At 47.1% G+C, this 19,514-nt stretch overlaps 1 protein-coding gene across 1 annotated transcript; it reads right to left on the bottom strand.

Moving 5' to 3' along the window:
* Window positions 1-187: 187 nt before the first annotated feature.
* Window positions 188-19,227, bottom strand: DNTTIP1 (deoxynucleotidyltransferase terminal interacting protein 1). Its single transcript, XM_090286475.1, has 13 exons — window positions 18,984-19,227; window positions 18,350-18,420; window positions 16,899-16,995; window positions 11,454-11,552; window positions 8,594-8,662; window positions 8,290-8,346; window positions 7,976-8,034; window positions 7,044-7,089; window positions 5,096-5,154; window positions 4,946-5,006; window positions 2,526-2,597; window positions 655-710; window positions 188-544 (listed from the first exon to the last, which is right to left on the bottom strand). Exons 1-13 carry the CDS (start codon window positions 19,155-19,157, stop codon window positions 406-408), a joined length of 1,059 nt encoding a protein of 352 aa, XP_090142601.1. The 5' UTR covers window positions 19,158-19,227; the 3' UTR covers window positions 188-405.
* Between the last annotated feature and the right edge of the window lie 287 nt (window positions 19,228-19,514).

Below are 19,514 nucleotides of genomic sequence, written 5' to 3'. Positions count from 1 at the left end.
AAGTGTGCAACGTGTTCCCAGCTTCCTCTCATAAATCAAGATATATGGATTGGGGCTGCAGGCCCTTCCTGGGTCTAACGTGGGATGGGAGGGAGTACCTGGTCCTTTTTTCTTCTACCTGTTTCTTCTAGAGCCTTTGATGTTTTGTCAGCCCCCACAAGACAGAACACACAGCAGGCTCATCATGTTTATTACAAACTGTTTAATTGCTTCATATCCTAATAACTTTACAAATATAGAACTATATGCCAGTCTGAGGGTGCTCTGTAGTGAATCACTACAAATTAGCCCAGACACAGCTTAATGCTGCCATCATCCGTTCAGGAGCAGTCTCAGCAGTGGCCTCAACATTGGGGTGATGGGGTCTTGGGGGAAGGATGCCAAGTGTAGCCATGGCACTTGGCTTCAGGTCTGTGCAGGTGCTTCACCAGCACGATGCTCATTCTCCGTCCGCTGGGTCTCCATGTACTTTCGCATCTTCTCAACTATCCAGGAGGGAAGGACAAAGGATTTCAGCTCCTCTAACTTCAGGTCCAGGCATCCTCTGGCACAGACATAGAGGAGAAAAGTTGAAGACAGGATGTAAGCCCAGGCTCATCTGGGGGCTACTGTAAGGCAGGGGAAAGGGTAAGGGGACAGATCTACTGGACTTACCTGTAATCATCACTGGCAGCAAGATCCTGGATGTCCTCCTCAATGAGGAGGTAGGCCTGGGGTGGGAGCAGAGGAGAGCGATCATCAGCTCTGGTTCATTTCTGTCTAACTCAGTAACACTATTAAACAGTTGCTTAATATCAGGGCTGTAAGGCAGGGGGCACAGTTTATAATTTAGTAAGGGAGAGTAAATAGGGAGACTGTCTGGGGAACAGTTCCTTGTGACAATCTTTCATTTAAAAAGAAACTTTATGGCTGAGGGAATGGACACTGGTGACTATAACTTCCTCCTCTTTTTGAAAAGGACCCTGAGCCCTGGCTGGTGTGGCTCAGTAGACTGAGCACTGGTTCGATTCCCGGTCAGGGCACAGACGTGGGTTGGAGGCCAGGTCCTCAAGTGGGGGTGTGTGAGAGCCAACCAATCAATGTTTCTCTCCCTCCCTGCCCCTCTTTCTGAAAATAATAATAATAATAATAATAAAAAAATATATATCTATATTTTAAAAAAGGACCCTGAGGTGCTTAATAACAAAATGCCATGAGAGATAGCAAAATACACTGGAGGAAGCTATGTTAACTTCAGGAACCAAGATTATTTGGTTTTGAACTTCGTGGCAGAAGGAAAAATGGTCTAGTAACTGGGCTGTATTGCCCTGGGGCCTGTAAAACTGCTTTGGCACAACGCCAGGGCTGCAGTGGGAGCAAGCCTGGGAGCACGCCGTCTTGTGAGCTACTGTACAGAGGATGTTGTTCATCACATGAGATGGAAAGTCTTCTGTGGGAGACATTCCTTTCTAGTCTTAGGGTCAGGAATAATTTATTGGGTGTCCCTTGAGTAATTGACTGTCTTCATCTTAAGGGCACTGTGAACTTTGTAACAGACCAGGTGTTCTTGAGAGGGGCTTAGAGCTGAATTTGTAAAAACTCAGAAGAGTCAACAATTACCTACCCCCCTGCAAAAAACCCACAAAAAACTAGCCTAGTTCATGGCTTAATTTTAGATCCTGTCTTTCCTTTCCCTTATTTCTTATTTATGTTATGTTGCCTTTTATGTATCAAAGGTAGGCTCCCTGAAATCTCTTTTGAAACACGGTGTAGGTACAAATAGAGTAGTAAAATAAAAGACAGCTTTCAATACCAGAAAGGAGACGGCATACTGGTTTATAAGAACATCAGATTTTTGGTGTATCGGGATAATGTCTAACCAACTGAGCTAGCCTGCCAGGGCCCAAGGCCATTAGATTCTAATAGGAGCATCCCCAGCAGTGGGACTGAGTCCTGGGGCGGCAGGGGAGGGGGGTGGGGGACTGCATGTGATGCATGTGATGTACAAAGCCCCATCATGGTTTTAGAGCTCATGTGAGGATGATTTTCCTAAGGTTGTGGCTTGACGTGAGCTGAAAACTCTTGAGGCGATTCCGGGAGGGACTGCCAGGTGTAGTGAACAAGTTTCACCCCTATTGCAAGGGGTGCTGCCTGGAGCACTGTGTTGAGAAAAGATTTTTTAATGATGTCTGGTGGCAGAGTGTTGTGACTGATGAGTGAAATCTGTCAATGGGCACAGGGATAAGTAATATCAAGTGTGTCTTGAACCTGCCATTATACACAGCTAATACAATCTGAATATGAAGGACGAGGTGGGGAGGTGGGGAGGGCGTGCTATGTGGGAGACCTCAGCGAAGGGAACCCGGGGATCACAGCCTGCTAACAGCATGAAGGGAGGGGCCATCTCTGCCCTTACAAGCCTCCCTTTCTACATGCATCAGGCTTTGAGAGTGTCTTGGATTGGGAGGAAAGCTGCCCCTCACAGGCAGAACCCTGGTCCCCCGCTGGGTGGGTCTTTGGCAGTGGTGCGAGGGAACAGTGCTTACCATCTTCCCCCCAGTTGCCCGCATGTGATGTTGCTCCGCCAGCCAGTGCTTGTCCTCGGGATCAGCTGCATACTGTGAGGGATGAAGTCACAGAGAAGGCATGAGCCTGGAGGGGCTTGTCTCTTCCAGTCCCAGAACACACTCCTGGCCCTCGAGCCGTTCTTATCAACAAGACCTTGTCCTGGCTGGGTGGATGGAGCGGGCGGGCTCACAGACCCCCTTAGAGCAAGTGCAGTTGAGCCCAGGAGGCCAGGGTGGGACCTAATTTCCAGAGATTTAGTTGATCTCTAGTCCCCAATCCTTTCCTTTGTCAAAACACAGCATCTCCAGCAACAGGTCTGACTGTTGACTATTATTATAGAGCTCTATGCCTCTTTGAAGTAACGATTTGAGGAAGCTTACGACACATGTGACCTTTACGACCAGATTTACTAAAACAAAAAGCAGGTCACTTCACGCTCAGGGGGAGGGAGGATAACATCACAGTTAAGAACATGGTTTTGGAATTAGACGAAAATGTTTAAAGTCTGGCTCCTGCCACTTATCAGATGGCACAGGCCTAGGCAATAACTTCCTTGAGACTCAGTTTCTTCAACCGTAAAAGAAACATTATTAATACTTTAGGGTTGTTAAGAATAAATAAAACGGTGCATAAAAGGTGCTAAATAGAGTATCTGACACATAGTGAATGCTCAATAGAGGTAGGTTTTTGTTTTTTAAAAAATATTCTCACCAGAGAATGTGTTTATTGATTTTAGAGACAGAGGAAGTTGGGGGGTGGGGGGGGGAGAGAGACAGAGACAGAGAGAGAGAGAGAGAGAGAGAGAGAGAGAGAGAGAGAGAGAACATCAACGTGACAGAGAAACATCGATCTGTTGCCTGCCTTATGCGCCCTGACCAGGGATCGAACACGTAACCTTTTGTCGTATGGGATGACGCTCCAACCAACCGAGCCACCTGGCCAGGGCAATAAAGGTAGGTTTTATAAAATAGGCAGAACATATGAAATAGAGACCAAGCTGGGAAATAGGTATGGTTATGAACTTTGAGTTTAAATAATCATTTCACTTCCCATGTAATAAAAATGTCAGTCAAAAACGTAAAAGTGTGTACTTTCTGACCCAGCAATCCCATTTCCAGGGATTTGCCCTTCAGAATCACCCACACGCGTATGAGGATGTTTGGTGCAGTGTTGTTAGTGAGAGCAAAACTGTCGGAAAAAACAAATACCCATTAACAGGGAATAATGAAGTAAATTATGGAATATTTATTCTGTGAATTCTATACAGCTGTTAAAAATAAAATGAGGGAGACTTAATTTAATAACATGGACAAATCTTTAAGATATTTTCCATTAGATCTACAGTGGCTAGCACTTTTTCTGTAAAGGGCGAGTTAGTAGATATTTTAGGCTTTGCCAGCCACATATGAGAGGTAGATCTCTGTCACGTATTATTCTTCATTATTTAAAAAAATCACCCTTTAAACTGTAAGACCCCTTTGCTCTTGTTGGTTAGTGTCGTCCGGATATGCCAAGGTTGTGGGTTCGATCCCCAGTCAGGGCACATATAAGAATCAGCCAGTGAATACATAAATAAGTGGAACTACAACCTATGTTTCTCTCCCTTCCTCTCTCTCCCCCTTCCTCTTTCTCTCTTAAAAAAAAAATTAAAAATCAATAAATGAAAATTTTAAAGAAGTACCTTTAAAAATATAAAAATGTTGGACTTGGCTCATAGACAACAGTTTGCCATGCATAAAACGTAAGCTCTACAAGGGCAAAGAGTTTGGTGTGTCTGTTTGGTTCATCGCTGTATCTCTAGCACTTTGTGAATGCTTAGCACTCAATAAGTATTTTTTTGATGAATGCATTTTTGGGTGAAAAAAAAAAATCAGAGAACAGTATGTATACTATGAGTTCAATACCATAAAATACCACTAAAGGACAAGGAAGAACACACACACACACACACAAGAGGAAGGGGAATGAAAGATGCTACCATGTTGCTGGTGGGACAGCTAGGGGAGGGCGGTCTCTTCACAGACAACTGAACAAGGTAGTGGTTAAGAGCTCAGGCTTTGCTGGGGACAGACCCAGATTCGAATCCTGACTCAGTAATACTAGCTGAGTAACTCTGAGCAAGTCACTTAGCCTTTCTCAACCATACCTATCTTAAAGGACAGTTCCGTGAAGCACTGTAAGTGTAGCACCTAAAACCATGTTTGGTACATAATAAACATACAAGGCAAGTAGCTAGAGGTGTTGAGTAAATTACAAAAGGTCAAGGTCAAGGGTACCTAGAACCCAGATGCCTTGACCCCCAGATTGGTGTCTGTCCCAAGCCTCTTCGTGCCACCTAGAGTTCCCAGTGTCATGCTCTCCCAGGCCATGGCCTGCCTAAGCCTTGGCACTCACCTACCTTAAAGAGGTGTGGGTGCTTGATGTAGATCCTCCCTCTGGTGCCCCCCATCCCCAAGGCTCTGAAAAGTAACAGACAAGTGGTAAGGATGCCAGCAGCTGGAGTCCTAGGGGTAGGCCCCTCCCTCATCGCCAAAGCTCATGGACTTACTTGTTGGCTCGAGATCCTAACACAAAGGTGGTGGACTCGTTCAGCCGAGCCGGGTCCCACTACGTAAAAGCAGAAAGGCAGGTGAGGGTGAGGCTCATCTGCTGGGAAGAAGGACATATTCCTCCCCCACCCCTCTGCCAACACTACCCGTCTGTTATTCCAAACGGTTGATTCAAGAATGGAGTACGCCCAATATGCTAGGCTCTGTGCTAGGCAGCGGGGACAGAGATGAGTAAGACAGTCTCTGCTCTCCAGGGGCACAGGCTGACGTGTACAGATGACACCAGCACGAGAGGAGAAATGATACAGGTGAGCGCGGGGTGGGAGGGGTGCCGAAGGGGAGGGTGACAAGAAGGCTCAGAGAGGTGATGCCCAAGTTGGCTCTGGGAGGGTGAGCACAAGTTAGGGTAGATGGGAGGCAAAAGGGGCGGCAGGAGAGCCGGTGTGGCACGCTGGAGAGACGGCAAGCAATTCTGTGTTGCTCAGAGAGAGGGGGCACGAATGAGGGAGCGGAATCAATGAGGCCGGGGAGAGAAGCAGAGCGGGGCGGGAAGCCCCGGCACACAGGCCCCGGGGAGTCACTGAGCGCCTCTGGGCCGGGGGAGCCAGGTTTGCCTTACAGACAGCAGCCCACTCTCCTGCAATGTGGCTAAGGGGTCTGAAGCGGCAGACTGCAGGCGGAGCGGCGCGTGCAGTCTAGGTGGCTGTAATGGAGCAGCTTTGAAAGGAAGTGAGGGCTGAGCCAGGAGAGCAGTTTTGAGATGAAGAGGAGGGAACAGCCATTGTGATATAATTAGGAGGTGGAAGCACCCAGGACTTGACTGGACGCCGGGAGAGGGAGGAAAGGAAGAGGCAAAGATGGCTGAAGCAGAGAATATAGAAGGCGGTCTGAGGAGAGATTCTGGTTTCTACTTAGGATGCGCTGAGTTTGAAACGCTATGGAAATCCCAGGCAGGGAGGTCTAGCAGACAGCAGGACATTCGAGTTTTAACGTGGAGGGAGGTGTGGGACAGACAAAGACGCACGGCAACTTCGCACACGCCGGTTCCTGAAACCAGATTGAATGATTTAGGTCGTCCAGAGAGAGACCCGAAGGAGAATGGGGCCAAGGAGAGAATTCTGGGGAACACCACTTATACGGGTCACGGCTGACGAAGGACTCACAGAAGAGAGGAAGGATGTTTGCAGAGACACAGAAAGACCCGAAAGGCCCAGGAGAACGTAGGACCACCCGGTCTGTGGGAGCAGAGTTTTCGAAGACAAGTGTGGCCGCCCTGTGAAAGTGGAGGGCCGGGACGACGAGAGGGGGACCCTCGACACCAGACACAGGGTCAGCCGGGGCAGCGCAGCTTTCCCCTGCTGTGCTGGGCTCCCACCTATGACTTTACTTCCGGGTCTCCGCTGCTAAAAGAGTCTGCGAACAACTGCTCTGGAGGCAACACAGGCAAATGGTGAAGAACAGACTCTGGTGTCAGGTGACCTTGTGTTTAAGGTGACTCTGAGCAAGTCCTTAAGCTTTAGGGTATACACAAGTGTATTAAGTATTTAACTAAATAAAATAATTTCTGCCCATGGGGAATTGGCAGGAAAGGAAGCTCCTCAGTCACAGAAAAGTAACAGAATCTATTTCATAAATGAGATAATCCATGTGAAATGCAGGGCAGTGCCTGGCACATACTAAGCACTGCCTAAGTATTAGTGACCCTTAGCTTTTTCAGGGAGAGGGCTTCAGCAGACGCAAGCCTTCTCTTTGTTTTACCCGTAACTCCAGCCCCTACTTGGGCTCCTCTGGGAGGCAGCACTAGGGGTAGGGGAAGTGTCAAGAAGGCTCTGGAATGGCATGCACATATCCTTCATCACCCCCAGCCTCCTTCCCTCCTGCTGGGCCCCGGAGCCCTGATGGAGTCTTCCTGGGATAGAGGTCACTGCCACGCTCACATGATCATACCTTGGGGCCTTCCCGGCGAATTGGTTCACAGGATTTTGGTTTCCACCTGATTGGAAGAAAAGAAGGAAGGTGAGTTCTCCAAGGTCAGGTCCAGGACTGGCAGGAGGTCTGCTGGAGGTGGTGGGAGCTCCCCGCACACTCTCGCTTTAGCCCTGGGTATACTTCTTCCCGGTGACCCATGCGAGGAGGTACGAAGGGAGAGAAGCGCTAGACTAGAAGCCATCCCAGGATATCAAGCCAGAGAGCCTGAGTTCAGCTCTCATCTACCAAAAGGAGGTGACAGCAGCACCTGCTGTTGCGTTAGGGAGGAGTGACCTTGCTCAGGCAGGACACAAGTCTCAGGTATGACGGTTACTACTGCTCCAGCTCCTCCGCCAGCGGCTCCAAGTTACTCCCATCACTTTTAACCAGACCGGTGGGGCTCTATCTGCTTTATATAGTGGGCTTCCGTGTGAAGTTTGGTTTGAAAATGATTCTGTTGCATTAAAAGTCTTTGAAAATGACTATCCTAGAGGAAATGGAGGAGTTTTGCCCCTTATTAGCTGTATGGCCTGGGGCAAATAATCTCTGAGTCTGTTTCCTTATCTGCAAAACTAATCATAGCTTCATTAGAGGGTGGTTGTAAGGATTAAAGGGTACACACATAAGGTGCTTAGACCAGTTGTTATGGTACATTGTAAACATTTGATATATACTAGCAGTAAAGAAAAGTCTGGTGTTTAATCAAGGTCGGCTGAACTGTTCTGGGGCAAAAGCAGGCTAAAGAACCTCCTCCTCACTGCTTTCTTTTCCTACCTCTCATACCTGGGTAGCCCTCCTCCCTGGTGACATAAACAAACGGGTCTGATTTCCATAGAAACAGAACTCTGGTCTCTTACTCCACGCCCATTCCCTCCCTGCTCCTCCCCTCAGCTCTATCGGTCCCTACTCACACCACGCCAGTGGCTGCCCGGTCATTGGCCAGGATGTGTCCAGGAGGCCGTCCCTTCCTCTGCCACAGAGAACAGCTGTCAGAGGCCTGACCCTGTGGAAGCCCAACCCCACCCCACTGGCAGGTCCAGGGTCACTGGCAGAGATGTTTTTCCCAAAGAGAACAAATGGTGCTTGAGAGCGAACAGCAAGAGAGAGTATTTCCAGGGTTCCTTCCCCTCATGCTAGAAAGGCCCCGGAGTACACGGAGGAAGCCCACCACCTTCTCGGGAGCTGCGAGGCCTTTTCCCAGCCAGGAAACACGGAGGCAGTTTACCTTTTTGGGAACGGGACTTGCGCGATGGGTGCCCTCCTCTTCTGCCTGGCGACCACGCTGCAGAAAAAGGAGAGGGAGTCAGGGGAAGGCCAGTGCCTGGGGGCTGCAGAGGACTGGGCCCCTGGGTCACACCCTCCAGCCCTCCCCTGAGTCAGGCCTCAGAAACCCTCCCAACATGATGCTATTTGGACCTGGTGCTACGAATGGGTGGTACATAGAACACGCCCCTCCCAGGACCCACAGAATTCACCTGCCTCCAGGTGAGTCCATCTCCCCCTCCAAAACCCCAGGACAATGACCTGACCTTTATTCCTGGAAGCTCATGGGTCAATCTGGGTACTACTTTTTCTCCATCTGGGAATAGTAGTTTAGCCTGAAGGGAAAAGACCGAGTTCACAGTCATTATTTTGGAGGGAAGCCTCTCTGCCTTCATTTTTATTCACTCTCCAAACTGGGTCCCAACTGTGGCATGGTCAGTACAAAGGCTCTCCAAGGTATGCACATAAGTAGATGTCTTTAAAAAAAAAAAAAAAAAAACTCAAGTAATTAATGATCACTGTTTAAAAATTAGAACATTTAAATAAAAAAAATATCAAACCTGACATCTCAGTATCCACATTTCAATGTCAGTTCGTCCTCACGGTTTCCCATGTAAATATATACTACAGGTGTCTTCCAACTAAAGGCACCGACACACTACCCATTCCTCAGTAAGCTGCTGCCTTCACTAAGTGTGGTGCGCCTACTGGGTAATGGTGGGGGACGCGGCAGGAAGTAACACGCACCGTCCTTACTTTCGCGCAGCTTATATTCTGTGGGCGATCTGAGTAATAAGCAAATAAGCAAACACATAACCAAGGCGATTTCAGATCACGAGAAATGCTCTGAAGAAAAAAACTGTAGGCAGATGTGACAGAGACTCGCCACGAGGGAGGGCCCCTCGAAGCATGTGGGCAGGCAAGGTCTCGCTGAGCAGCAGCCTCTGAGCTGAGAAGGGGAGGACAGGGCACCACGTCACCTGCCGCCTCTGCGCAGCTGCCTCCTTCTGGAAATACTTTTCTCCGGGCCCCTGTGGCCGCCCTTCCCCGGTGTTTCTCCCATTTCTCCAGCCATTCTTCCTTAGCCTTCTTTGCTGGCTCATCCTCTTCGAGCTGGTTCTTTTCACTGCGTCCTTTCATTAGATATTCCGTCCACTTTCATCCATGCTCACAGCTTCAATTAACATCTCTACGCTGGTGACTGTAATTTTTCATTTTCGGCTGCAGCCTCCCCTTTGTGCTCCAGATTGATACAGAGTCTGCCTGTGCTACATGTGGCTGTCCCAAATATGCTGAGTCCAAAAGTGAGCTCATGATCGTCTCCTCCAAAAGTTGTCCCTTTTCAGTGCAGCGTGCACGCGTCTCAATGTACATGCCTGTATTTGGTTATTTCACACGTGTCTGCCTAAGTGGGATGTAAGTTCTGTGAGAGCAGGAACTCCGCTTGTTTGTTTGCCCTTTGTTAATTCATTCATTCACTCACTCAGTCATTCAACAAACACTTAGGCTACTCACATTAACATCATATTCTAGGGCTAAGAATATAGCAGTGAAACAAGATCAGGCCTCAAGTCTTATAAAACTCAAGATTTTAGCACAGGTAGGGGTGGGAGGGAGGCAGAGAATAAACAAATGAACTGTTAACAATTTCAAATTGAAACAGTGGAAATAAACAAGTGAGGTGAGAGAGGAGCTGGAGGTCGGGAAGGACATGAGATGAAGGCCACTTTAGATGAAGTGGCCAGAGACGGCCTCTCCGATGCGGTGAAGCGAAGCTAAATCTGACAAGAAGGAGGAGCCGGCTACATAACAAGGGTGGAGCATTCCAGCAGCGAGAACAGCAAGTGCAAAGGCCCTGAGCTGGTATGCTTGGGAAGCAGGGCACGGCCAGAATATAATCAACGGGGCAGGCGGGATGAGATGAGGATAAAGAGGCAGGACTCCGTCCACATCGGGCTCTGTGGACCATGGCGAGGTGTGAGGGTTTTATTCTGCCTGCAAAGTGAAGTCACTGAAGTGTCTCAAAGAGCAGAGTGAGACAATTGGATTCATGTTTAAAAAGATGGCTTTGGGCACTGTGAGAAGGGATGGGAGGAAGGCAGGAGTGGAAGTAGCTCAGGGTTGAGACAAATATTCAGGAATCAGCAGCAGTTAAATTTTTAGGCATTAAAAGCCCAGGACTGGATGAAATCACCTAGAGTCACAGAAGAAAAGGGGCCTGCGACTGACTTCGGAGGGAACCAACACTCAGAGGCCAGGCAGTCAGAGGTCAGGCAGAGAAGATGCATGGTCCCAGGGAGCTGAGGGGGTGGGGCTGATGAGGCTGGAGCCAAGAGAGGAGCATTCTAAGAAACATGACATGATCCAGTGTGACCACGTCACCAAGATGCTGAGTAAACGCTCCCTGACAGGATGGAGTCCTGCTCTTCCCAAGCTGAGGTCCAGGCCCTGAGCTCGCTCTTTTCTGAGTCTGTGTCTGAGCAGCTAGCCAGCCAATCTTCTCATGATAATCACCCTTATAGAGCTGAACTCAAACCGGCCCTTGGGGCTTTGATTATGAAGAAATTTCCATCTCTGATAGCTAATGGTTTCAGAGCCAAGCAGAGTCTGGGTGACGCTGACAATTCCTATTAATAACAGCAGCTGACACATGCAAACAGGTTCACTACTCTCTTGGGGACACCACCGCTTATAGACCTGATGTCATGCCTTCTGACCACACCCTGAGAGGGAGGCAGAAAGGGCGATCGTCCTCATGATACCAAAAGGGGCTGTGACTACTTGAAGGACCACGTCACAAGTACTTGCAGAGGTGAGAGGGACCTTAGCTATTCTCACTCTTGCTGTTCTAAGCCACAATTTTTTTTATCTATAAATTAGGGATTAGAATACGTCTTCTGCACAGAGTTTCTTCTGAGATGTAAGTGAACAAACAATGTGAAAACCTGTATCACAGCACCTGGCATACAGTAGTTACTTCCCTCCCCTCTGTCAGCAACCCCTCCAAGCCCGATGTGGGCGTAAGTGGCTTCTCCGGCACCCCCCACTGATGACGGGACCACATTTCTCAGCGGAGCCCCGAGGGCTGACGCCTGTGCCTCCATCTCTTGCCCTGTTTGGCCTCACCTGCTCCAGGCAGCTCCGACAGGCCTCCTGGATCAGCTGCTCCGCATCTACCTCCTCTCCCACGTTCTCTCGCACATTCAGTGCTGCCTTCTGGAAGAACTAGGGAGACGTACAAAGAGGGAAAGTCAGAAGTCCTGCTAATTTGTACACACGCGAAGGAAACTGGATATCAAAGAGACGCTTTTAGCACCTCCCGCCACCTGGGAGCCTGGGGAGGCTGCTGGAACAGGGCTTTAAAATGACAACTGTGGGCCAAGGCCATTTCTGCTGGCTGTACCCGGGGGTCTCTAGAACCAGAGGGTACACACAGCTCTTCTTAAAACTGAAGGTGTTGATGCTTGAGACGAAACTGAATTGTCTGGGCAAGAGAGGTGCTTATGTGTACAAAGCAAAGAGCAACACAGTGCCTCCTGGTGGCAAAGCGAACAAAACCCGAGTCACCTGGGGAAGGGAGCTCGGGCTCACGGGACGGTGGCTGGCTAGCTGGCTCGGCTCAACTCCCGAGCAACCTTCCTGCTGCTACTGTTGGACACAGAATCTGTATAATGTTGTGTCCCTCAGGGATATAAACTTACTGAGAAGTAAAAGTGGATTTGTTCCCTTGTTTTTTGTTAAATGGCTTACACATAAAAATAAACAGTAGAGAAGCTTTTATTATACCCTCATACAGAAGGTAAAAGTAATTGTGAGAGTGGCGAGATCACAGATTCAGACTCATATCCCAGGCTCATTTCCCCTCCTCTATCCTTGTTTAAAGAGGAACATAATCATGGAGGTGCCCAAAGGATGGTCACTATAACATTAACGTGTAAACAGCACAAAATCAAATAACCTAAATTCAGGTACAATTTAAATAAATTACGGCATAGCCATACCATGCATATGCAAATATTAAAGATCATAGTGAGGATGTACAGGAAAAATATTTTTGACATGAAAGGTATTCATGATATACTGCCAAGTGAAGGAAGCAAGTTATAAAATAGTTTGGTATCATATGAGCCTATTTATGTAAAATAGCAGAAAGCAAATATAAAAGCAAACACAGAGACAAAAGAACTGTAAGAATATATATTAAAGCAACAGCGGTGATATCATGGACGACTGCTTTCTTTTCTTTCTTATCTGTTTTTTCTTAACGTGTATAATGTACATGTATTACCTCTGTGGAAGAAAAAAGGAACAGCAGTGCCCAAGGTGAACAGGGCAGGACAGGCCAGAGAAGAAAAGGCTGTAGGAAGTCCTGATTGAATCTGACTTTGCCCAATCTCAAAGGAACAGCTGTGGGGTGGGAGGGGTGAGACCTGGCCAGGGCCCCAGGATACCAGCCATCCGACTGGCTGGGGAAAGGAAGGCAGAAGGTTCCTCCACTGGGTAAGAGGGGAGCCTGAGCCTGAAAACACCAAGGCCACGGTGATGTGAGGCCCCAACCCAAGGCACTGAGAGCGCATTTGTAACGAGAGCCCAGTCCCGTCTCCAGAACAAACGGTTAGTTCTCTCTGGCACACAGAAAAGCGGGAGCCCCCAACCAGTGCTCCTGCTGTGGGGCAGCTCTGGGAACATACTGTCATTTTGCATTTAGCAAGCTCCCATGCCTTTGCTGTTAACAATCAGCCAAGGGCAAGAGCGTGAAAGCACTGACTCAGAGACCTCAGGAGTTTGGGAGGAAAATTCTTCAAGAATTTTGAAGAGTATGACTTCAAAACAAAAACTAAATTAAAACTATTGGCTAAATGAAAGCTTTTTATCATAATCTGGACACTTTACAACCGGCCTGTGGGCTAGGCAGTGCAATGAATATAAAGGGGTGTGTGTGTAAGCTACCTGTGGACCTGAGAATGAATTCCAGTGATAATCAGGCATTCTCTCTCTCTCCTTTCTTTCTTTCCTTTCCTTTTTTATTTTTTGCATCAGGCATTCTCAAACACTTCCGGCAGAAATGCAAATGGAACAACCTTTTTGGAGAGAAATTTTCTCAAGAGAAAGGTGTGTTTTCCCTTTTACTCACCAATTCCATCTCTAGGAATTTATCCCCCAGAAATACTCTCACAGGTGAACCAAAGATGTTCAAAATGGTCAACGCAGCACTATTTATAATAGAAAAATGGGCAATAACCCCAAATGTCCTAGGAACCAGCTAATTAAATTATGGTACAACCCTACAACAGACCACTCTGAAACTATTACAAAAGAATTAGTGTGCGCTACTATGTACTGACCTAGAAACATGACCAAAATATACTGTTAAATAAAAAAAAAATCGAGCTGCAAAATAGCGTGTGTAAACTGATCCTATGTATTTTTTAACATGCATGTGTGTGCGTGTATACACATACACACCAATATGGGAGACTATATAGTCACTGCTAGATAATGACTTTAGATTTTTACTTAAAAAAATAACTGTATTATTTTTTCCCAATATTTCCTTTCTTAAAAAGATTTTTTTAAATTCATTTATTTTTAGAGAGTGGAAGAGAGAGGGAGAGAAATATCGATATGTGAGGGAAACATTGATTGGTTGGCTCTTGCATGTGTGCCAACCAGGAAGTGACCCACAGGCATGTGCCTTGATCGGAAATTGAACTGGTGAATTTTTCTTTTGCAGGATGATGCCCAAACAAATGAGCCACACTGGTCAGGGCTCCCAATACTTACTCATAAAAATATTTCAAATATACAGAGAAGTCAAAATAATTACTCAATGAATATCTAACGTGCACTAGCTGGAGTCTGTAATGGACATTTTGTTAGATTTGCTATCACATATGCATTTACCCATCCCTTTATCCATCTATCAATCTACTTTATCAGCTCTATTATTAGAACATTTAAAAAAAAGGGGGTGTTTATTCAGTAATCACAGCAATAAATCAATCAAGATTAATTATGTCTTAGATAAGGTCAGTTATATCTAGATTCTTTAAGATATTAAACATCTTTAGTATCCTAAACATCTTTGAGGAAATGAGTAGTGTCCTGGACAGATGGCTCAGCTGGTTAGAGCTCTGTTCTGCTGCTCCAAGGTTGCAGGTTCAATTCCCGGTCAGGGCACATACAAGAATTAACCAATGAATGTATTCTCTCTCTGTCTCCATACCCCCTTCCTCTCTCTCTGTAAAATTAAAAATAAAAAAAGTAAATGAGTAGCTGAAATTTGGAAACACTGTCAAACAGTGATCCAATGAAGGCAGGTCAAGCAGAAGTGTGAACTTATTTAAGCAGTGATGTAATCAACTCATTTGTATCTTGCCGGAAAACAAGTGAGATGAAGAGGTATCTTAACAGGCTTTAAAGAAGGGAGCCTAGAGCCACACATTTTACTTATCCAGCATTTGTTTATGGAGAAGGTTCCTGAATCATGGTGTCCATTACTGGGACAAGCAACAAGAAAAGGGCTGTGGAGGCAGGCATCCTAGATTAAATCCTGCTTCACTTTTCCCTACTGGCTTGACTTCCTTATTTCTGTGTGTGTAAAGGTGTGGAGGTATGAGAATATGTAGTGCATTCTGGGATGTACAAAAATTAGGGATAGTAATGACAAGGTATAAAGTGAGGAATGGCTGGGGTCTGAGCCTTATTGTGCCATGATAAGGAATTTGAATTTTACCCAGAAGACAATGGAAAGTCACTGAGGGATTTTATTTTTTATTTTAATTTTTTTTAAAGATTTTATTTTTAGAAAGAGGGTAGGAAGGGAGAGAGAGAAACATCAATTTGTGAGAGTCACATCGACCGGTTGCCTCTTGCATGCCCCCAACTGGAGACCTGGCCCACAACCCAGGCATGTGCACTGACTGGGAGTTGAACAGTGACCTTTTGGTTCACAGGCTGACGCTCAGTCCACTGAGCCACAGCAGACAGGACTCACTGAGGGATTCTAAACAGGGGAATGACACCACTGGATTTACATTTTAGGGATCACTGGTAGCTGTTATGGATGGTGGGTTGAGAGAGGGAAACAACAGAGGCAGTTTGGGATTATAGTAAGAGCCTGGGTGAAAAATCACAAAGGCCTGAACCAAATCAGAGGCGAGGAAGAAGGGCATCCTTGACAGACCATGCAGTGGAAAGTACAGGACTCCACGGCTGGGTATGGAAGAGAAAGAGAAAGAGGCAGAGTCCCTGGTTTCTAAGTGAACGCTGCTGCCATTCAAACTCAACACATCCAAAACTGAGCTCCTGATTTCCCCTGTCGTTCCCCTCTTCCTCATGTCAAGTCAATGGCAACCCAATTTTACAGCTGCCCAGGGCAAATAATCTGGGAGTGGTTTACTTCTCTTTTTCTTTCACCCTGCACATCTGAATCACCGGCAAATCTTGTGGATACTTTAAAAATAACATACGCAATCTTCCCCTCTCTCTAAAACTAAATAAATCTAAATAAGTAAACAAATAAAATAACATACAGAATCTTGACTCTTTTCCGACATCTTCACTGCTAACACCCAAGCCACTAACATCTCAAGCCTCCTGACTGGTTCTCCTGCAGTCCATTCTCTATACAACAGAGTAACTCTTTACAACTGTTCAGATCATATGCTCAAAACTCTCCAAAAGCCTTTATTTTACTCATAATGAATCCAAAGTCCTTACCATGGCTTCAAAGGCTCTGCCTGAGCTGGGCCCCTGTTATATCTCCGATCCCCTCTCTTATTACTCTCCTCTGGCTCAGTCTACTCCAGCCACACTGCGCACCTTGTTGCTTTGAGGGTGCCAGGCACAGTCCTGCTTCAGGGCCTCTGGCCTGGTTCCCTCAGCGGGGACGGCTTCTCCCCCAGGTATCTGCATGGCTCGTTCTTTCCTCACTTTATTTCCATCTCTGCTTAAATGTCCTTTTATCAGAGGGCTTTCCCAGCCATAAACTATGAATTAGCACCCCTGTTCCCCACTCTCTTCCCCTTCTCTCTGGCATTCTTTAACAAAGTACAAATTTGCTAAAAGAGGACAAGGACACTGTCCATTCTGTTCCCTGCTACATCCCCAGGGCCCAGAATAGTGCCTGCCATTATGGTAGGTACTCAGTAAATGAGTAAACACAAGAGGAGGAGGTTTAGGAAAAAAAACAAAGAGCTCAGTTCTGAATATGCTGGGTTTGAAGCATCCATGAGGTATTCAAGGAGAACCATGTAGAAGTTTCCTTATAGTCTTAGAAAGTAATTTTAAATAATAATAATGGTGATATTATTAAACAAGTAATAAAAACACTTGCTATGTTCCAAGCACAGTTCTGAGCATATTACACTTAAGTAATTTTATTCTCATAACAGCTTGACAAAAGAGGTATTCAAATTACCCTCAAAGAGGGAAAAAAGTTCTCAGGGGTTCAGGACTGGAAAACTTTAGGTATCTGTGTGTTCTAGAGGAAGCCAGGGAGATGATGATGCAGGAAAGGACTGCTCACGAGTCCTTCTCCCTGTTAATGTACCTGTGGGTCGCTCTCACCTTCATGTACTTGTTGAACACAGTCTGGATCTCCTCATTGATGCTTGGCTGCAGTACAGCTCGCAGGAGATCCATGGAGATGGCAGGATCTGTGAAACTGCACGCAGGAGGGAGACAGTCAGGGGATGGGTCCCTAACACACCCTTTCTTAGTCTGCCCAGCCAATTACTGACATAGGATCCTTTAATGACCATAACAGATAGCTTTTACTGAAAACTAGCTACATGCCCAGGTTCTCTGTAAAAGACATAGAGGCATGCCTTTATCTCATTCAGACTTAGAATCTAAGTTTTCAGTGTTCAAAACGCATGAATGGAATGACCGGGTGGTCTGAAGCCACCATATTACAGGACATTTGTCACATATTTCCAACCTATAGATTCTCAGAAGGGCTAAGGATTATGTGAACTGTTAAATCTTTGCATACCTCTTTGACATCCCTGCCCATTTCTCTATTTACTTAACCAAGGTGTTAAGGATGACTGTTATAACTGTTGTTTTCCACTAAACCAGAAGTATGACATTATTTGATATTTGTTTTATATTTGTAACCTGAATTTTACCACCTCAGTGTAATGTTCACATGCTGATTCCTATGTTAAAATATTTTGTTAGGAATTGGTCATGCTGAGCAACATTTTAATATGGAAAGCTCCATCAGCCGTCTGAATTTTGACATGTTTCAGAGAGGTCAGTATATCAAATATTATGTATACATTGTTTCTCTTGAATTTTTTAACTTCACAAGAATTTCTTGACTGGAATCTACTGCATTCATATAATCTAAAGTGAGCCTATGATACAGTAAGTAAATTTTGTTTTGTTTCTTGGTACTTATTACATTTCTCCGAGCTGTATGTTGATGGCCAGGTTCTCGTCTTGACTAAGGAAAGTAATCAACTAGTGTACGGTTAAAAAAACGTGTTAAGTACTGTATCATACTTATACAGAAAAGTCTATACACTTTAGCAAATAGTGTTAGTGAACATCCATTTACTCACTATCCAGGTCAAGAAATATAATCAACACTCCAAAGGCTCATCTTGGGCTCTCTGCTTTCCCTTTTATTATTTATTTAATAGTAATAACAAAAGTAATAATAACGATTATTCGTCATTACCCTATTACTACAGGGTTATATCATCCAGCGGATACTATTTTTTAACCTCTGTGCTACCCCGACTCTTTAGAACCCTCAAACATGGAGCTAGTGAGGGTTAGGGATCTTAGGTATTCTTCAATCTACCTGTCCCCTTGATCTTGGACATGAGTTCAGAGGAGGAAGTGACTTGATCAAAGTCACACAGTCATGGAATCTGAGTTACCGCTCTCCCAGTCCAGTGCTCTTTCTACCGCCTGATGCCTCTTCTCAGCTTTCTAAAACTAGGACCCCAAAAGCCGCCTTCCAAGTCAGTGCCGGGGAGGTAAGTCCCACCGAGAGTCAGTCTTACCTCGTTGTCATCTGTGAGCGGCGGCCCCTTCGCTGCACCTGCCGGTGCTTTATCATTATGTTCCAAGGGCTCTGTGGGGACCAAGGAAGCAGATGTCACTGAAGTTTGTGACACTGGGGTGAAGGTGGCGGGTGGTACAATGACGTTGACCCTAGACAGTCCCGCTTCTCAGGTGTTTTCACCACCTCTCTCACCGTGGCGTGGGGGTTGGGGGTGGGGACAGTGATTGGAAGGTCCTCCCAGGGAGGAGAAACTCAGAGTTTCCTGCCTCAGTAGTCCCGACCTCACCTTTTCAGGAACAGCTGGAGGGAGGGAATCAGTGTTTACTGAGGGCTTACTCTGTGGCAGAGGATATGCTGGGCACTTATGTCCCACCCCCACAACAACCTTATGAGACAGATGCTAATCATCTCCGTCTTATAGAAGAGGAAACTGGAGTTCAGGGGTTTGACAGGCTGGCCCACGCCACCTAGCGAGGAGGGTGGCACAGAATTTGAATCCAGGCCGTCGGACTGCGAAAACCACCCCCCAGCAGCACCAGCCACAGCGTTCTCTAGTCCGCGGGCTAGGGTCCCGGGAACCCGAAGCCCTGCCGGCCCGAGCCCAGGCCCTGCCTCCCTGGGGGCACTCTTACCGTGAGAACCAGCTGCCCAGCTGCACCCGAGTCTCCCATCTCCGGGACACCCCGCTCTGCCCCGCCGGGCCCCCGCGGCTGCTCGGCGTCGCCAGTAGTCCCCATAGCGCCCTCGACCCTCACAACTCTCGACCGACTCTGCCAATGGGCCGGAAAGTGGCCTTGTGACGTCATTGGAACGCGCAGCCTCCTGCCCGAAAGCGCGACGCCGCGAGCTGCCGTGTTACTATGGGAACCAACTGCCGCGTCTGGCAGGATCTGAGACGCTTAGAGTCCTCTGCACGTGTGTATTGGGGGGAGGTGGGGGGCGGAGCTCCCGGGGGGACGTGGGGGGCGGGGCTCCAGGGGTGGGAGGGGGCGGGGCTCCAGGGGTGGGGTGGGGTGGGGTGGGGGCGGGGCTCCCCCCGCGAGGGGCGGTGTCTCGGGTGTAGACTGGGGGTGTTCAGTTAAGAGCTGTGTTCAGTTAAGAGCTGTGCTCTGCCTGGAGAAGTGCGGGGCAGAGGAAGGGAAGCAGGTTTCCAGGGGCTGGGG

This window comes from Furipterus horrens, unplaced genomic scaffold (genome assembly GCF_987537825.1).
Source record: "Furipterus horrens unplaced genomic scaffold, mFurHor1.1.pri manual_scaffold_8, whole genome shotgun sequence".
Classification (NCBI taxonomy): Eukaryota; Metazoa; Chordata; class Mammalia; order Chiroptera; family Furipteridae; genus Furipterus; species Furipterus horrens.
The sequence above is the reverse complement of the archived record's forward strand: the minus strand, read 5'-3'. Positions and strand labels throughout refer to the sequence as shown.